This window comes from Pinus tabuliformis, chromosome 2_2, assembly GCF_031772625.1.
Source record: "Pinus tabuliformis cultivar Carrire ecotype Pingquan chromosome 2_2, CPIR1, whole genome shotgun sequence".
In the NCBI taxonomy this organism is placed as follows: Eukaryota; Viridiplantae; Streptophyta; class Pinopsida; order Pinales; family Pinaceae; genus Pinus; species Pinus tabuliformis.
Window position 1 is genome coordinate 924435040 of NC_142300.1, and position 4690 is coordinate 924439729.

The 4690-nt window shown below is 42.4% G+C and overlaps 1 protein-coding gene across 1 annotated transcript; it reads left to right on the top strand.

The window, feature by feature from the left end:
• Positions 1–2869: 2869 nt before the first annotated feature.
• On the top strand, positions 2870–4141 carry LOC149196095 (glucan endo-1,3-alpha-glucosidase agn1-like). Its single transcript, XM_089408163.1, has one exon. It carries the CDS (start codon positions 2870–2872, stop codon positions 4139–4141), a length of 1272 nt encoding a protein of 423 aa, XP_089264289.1.
• The last annotated feature ends 549 nt before the right edge of the window (positions 4142–4690 follow it).

A 4690-nucleotide genomic window follows, 5' to 3' on the forward strand; every position in this document is an offset into this window, starting at 1 on the left:
TAGTGTAGCTTGGTCTTGGCTCATATATATAATTCTTTGAATTTTCCCCACATAAACAATAATTAACCAAAGGCACAAAAGACATAAAAATGTATACACTTAATTGACAAAGAGGCATAATAATGTATACATTTAATAGACAATTTGTTGAGCACCGGTATGGTACTCAGATTATTTATTCTTTTAATAAAATATGAGTTGTATATCTGGTTGAAACTATATCAAAAATTGAAACTAAATATTTTTCATTTTATTTTTATTTTCGCTCTTCCCGTTTCTTGAGTGTGAAAGCTCCCAACCCCGTTTCTCGTATCATTTTTGTTTGTCATTTCATTTCTGCTTTCTCGTAACATAGTTGCTAATGAGGAATAATGTGGTGAAATGAAATATTTTCGTGAACTAAACTCAAATCTCAGACACATTAAATTAGTCTCAGAGCATTGGCGATGGGCGAGGAAGAATATAATGAAAGTTTCAAGCATTTACATCATATAAAACAAACGTTAGCAGTGTCTATTATTGTTTGGACTTGTGATACCATTTAATGATAATATCAACAACATAACTGAACATTACCAATGTCATAACAAATTTGAATAGAGTATATTAATAATATTATTTATATAGACAGGAGAAAAAATGGCGATCAAGGTTTCATTGCCGTAGTTTTCTCAGAACGTGACGACCGCATTCAACTGTCATGGAATTACCTCTTTTTTCCGGCTGGGGGTTTTCTCATGTTGGCTCGATCCACAGATATGCGTCAACTCCATAGATTAGGCGTTGGAACTTTTAAGGAGTTTTTGTCCATGCGGGTGGTGCGTATGAACAATATGAGAATTCCCGAAATGGTACACTCTTTTTCTCTGAGGCGCGTGGAAATTTTCAGCGGGGATTAGACTCTAAACACCTTGCAGGCCTCGTCAAGAGACATATCAACTTGATTTCAAAGACTACACTCCTCATCCGCAGAGTCAAACTCATAGGAGCGAGCGCTAGTTTTCTCGGATGTAATTTTCAAGGTGTTGAATTTCCCCCGCACGTCCTTCAATCCCAATACATTTTTCCTTGCAACGATTTAATATTTATTGGAGTTCTCGAGCGCCATGGCGGGTTGTTGGTGTACATGCACTAGCCGTAGACTTAGACTAGCTGTAGACTAGTTATGTTGGTGTACATGCACCTAGATTAGCTCTAGTTAACTTATTGCTTGCATGCATGCGGCACAACACACTTAGCTTTAGTTAGCTTTAGTTAGCTGCATGCACAACTAAGCTTAACTTAGTTGCTTTTGTGTATTTATTCTAAACCTCATAATGTAGAATTTACTTTTCATTCTTTCTCAATTCTTGCTTGCTTTCTTCGTTCTCTTGCAAGCTTGTTATTGTTTTACAGATCTAGATCTATCTGTGTATCTCAAAATCTTACATGGTATCAGAGCACAGGGATTTGTAAATCAGTGCACAAGCAATTTATTTGCAGGTTCAGAAGATTGAAGCAACAACAAAGAATGGGGTCTAAATTGGATTTTCCACAATCGGCAATTCTCACTCCATATAATTATTTCGAATGGAAGCCAAAGATTCAACTTCATCTCAGAAGTAGAGGCTTATTTCGAATAACCATGGAAACGGAAGTTGAACCAACATCGGCAGTGGAGAAATCAAGATATTTCAATCGCATGGACGAGGCCTTCGGCACCCTATGTTTATCTATTTCTCCGGAACTGCTATTTCATGTTGAATCATGTTCAACTCCAAATGAAGTATGGAAAATTTTGGAAGAATTGTTTGGAAAACAAGATGAAATGCAAGGTCACATTCTCGAAAATGAGTTAAACTCATTAGATCCGAGAAACTTTGAGAACATTCAAGATTTTTTCACAAAGTATAAAGCTTTGTTGGTGCAGCTGAAAGGTTGCGGGATCGACAAATCCAAGCAAGAAAGGCAGTTGATTCTTTCCATTTTATCAAAACTTGGTCCAGAGTATGCAGTATTCGTTTCTACATTCCACACAGTAAGATCTGCAACTGGTGCAGATTGGAAGCCTCCCTCACTGGATACTTTTATTCAGTCTTTGATGCATGAGCAAGATAAGCTCATCAAAATGGGCACGCTTAAAAATTCCAAAGCGCATGCACTCACTGTGCATGCAAAAGGAAAGGCAAATCCTAGATCCCCTGATGGATCATCTGGCTCAAAGGAAAGGAAAGGAACGAAAGGAAAATCAATGTGCAATTATTGCCACCGTGGTTTTCATCCTGAATCTGCATGCATGAAGAAGACTATAGATCTTATGGCGCAGACACTCTAGCAATACAATCTTGAAGACCACATTCCTGAGAATGCTAAGAAGAAGTCTGAGGAAAAAGCACCCGATCCAAGAGAAAAAGCACGTCATCCAAGAGGTAACGGTCATGCTTTGATTGCTCTTCATTCTGCACCACAAGAATGGATCATCGATTCAGGAGCTTCACATCATATGGCTTCTTCAAAGGAATCCTTTTCTTTTCTGCATGCATACTCAGGTCCTCCCATCCTCATGGGGGATAATTCTGCAGTTACAGCAATTGGGCAAGGAAGAGTGCAATTCGAAGATGGAAGGTTTGAAAATGTCTTGCATACTCCAAGGCTTGCTGTGAATCTTCTCTCAGTGTATCAGATGACACACACAGGCAGCGGAAGGAAAGTGGAATTTACCCCAGATTCCGTGAGCATTTATGACATGCAAACCAATTTGAAGATTGCATCTGGCAAGGTAAATGATCAATCTCGTCTGTATACATTTTCTGATTTTGTTCCTCAAAACCCTGTTAGACCACCACTTGTTGAACATCTAGATCATACTTCTGCACAAAAATGGCGCAGCATGAATGATATCTTTGATGATCCTGCCTCTATTCCTCTATTTGAGAAAAATCCGCAAGCACTCTTAACTATGGAGCCATCCATGCCCATGCATGCTTATATAATGCATGGATCTGATCCCCAAAATTATGCAGAAGCAAATGGGCATCCTGAATGGGAAGCTGCCATGCATGAGGAAGATAGCTCTCTCATTGAGAACGAGACTTGGGATTTGGTTCCATTTGACGAGGAAGAATCACTGCTGGATTCTTGCGCGCATTCCTCTTTGAACGAGACCAGCAACCAAGAACCTGATAACGAAAACCAAGCCAGCCACCCCAACCAACTGACATTCAGAGGGAAGCAATTCTTCTCTTCTTGGTTGGGCAGCGAAGACTCCTGGTGGGCAGACTACGGCTATTCCTCAGTGCTCAGCGGCTGGAAGGATGTGTTCACCAAAGCCGGAGGCAAGCCCAACTACTTCTTCGTGCCCTTTTTCCCTACCGACGGATCCCCAGGCGACGTGCAGGCCAAAATCAACCAATTCAACGATATTATAGACGGTCTCATGGCGTGGGACACTTCCGCCTGGCCTTACTACGATTCGGCGCTTCAGACGCCCTCCGGTGACAAGGACAGCAACTATCTGAAGGCGTGTAACGACAGAGGGAAGGTGTACATGGCCACCCCCAGCCCCTGGTTCTTCAAGGACACCCCGGGTTCCTGCCAAGTGAAGGGCAACTACAAGGGCCCAGGTCTCTGGCTCACCCGCTGGCAGCAAATCATAAGCCTCAACCCTCCCCTTGTCGAGATCGTGACGTGGAACGACTGGGTGGAGAGCTCCTACGTGGCACCTCCGCTCAGCGTGGCAGCAAGCGACGTGGCGAGCTTCACCCACCGTGCGTTCCTGGACCTGGGCGAGCATTACATCCGATGGTACAAAACGGGCAAGCAGCCCTCCGTGACTCAGGATTCACTCTACCTGTTCTATTATACGCACTCTAAGAACACCAAAGCCACGGCGGACCTAAGCGATGACGTGTACGTGACTGCGGTGCTGACTCAGCCTGCCAGCGTGGTTTTGACCTCTGGCAGTGTTTCGAGGACATTTAGTGCTTCCGCAGGGATACAGACGTTTAGTATGAGTTTCAACGAAGGGCAACAGTCTGCGTCGTTGAAGCGCGGAGGAGCAGTGATAAAGAGCGTGAGTGGAGGCATCAAAATCACTAACAACGACATATCCTGCTACAATTTTAACGTCTATTTCACTTCCTGCGTGATCGACTCGGGGTGAAGACAGACTGCCTAGCAGTTGTTTTTTTTTATTTTTACTTTTGCATTATATTTTGAGGGGGGGTTTTCTTCCCACTGGGTTTTCCTTCTTTCCTCATTTTTTGTATATGGGTACCTAAAATGGCCGTGTTGCCGGGACTCATTCATCACACTCACCTAAGTTATGCTTAAGGGGGGGTGTTGGTGTACATGCACTAGCCGTAGACTTAGACTAGCTGTAGACTAGTTATGTTGGTGTACATGCACCTAGATTAGCTCTAGTTAACTTATTGCTTGCATGCATGCGGCACAACACACTTAGCTTTAGTTAGCTTTAGTTAGCTGCATGCACAACTAAGCTTAACTTAGTTGCTTTTGTGTATTTATTCTAAACCTCATAATGTAGAATTTACTTTTCATTCTTTCTCAATTCTTGCTTGCTTTCTTCATTCTCTTGCAAGCTTGTTATTGTTTTACAGATCTAGATCTATCTGTGTATCTCAAAATCTTACACGGGTGTGGTATCGACTGCTCACAAGGAACAAAGCATGCAGAGAAAATCAAGGATGGG

Bases quoted from the DNA above. Each gene is read 5' to 3' on its own strand.
- LOC149196095 (XM_089408163.1), top strand. From the start codon at position 2,870: ATGAATGATATCTTTGATGATCCTGCCTCTATTCCTCTATTTGAGAAA.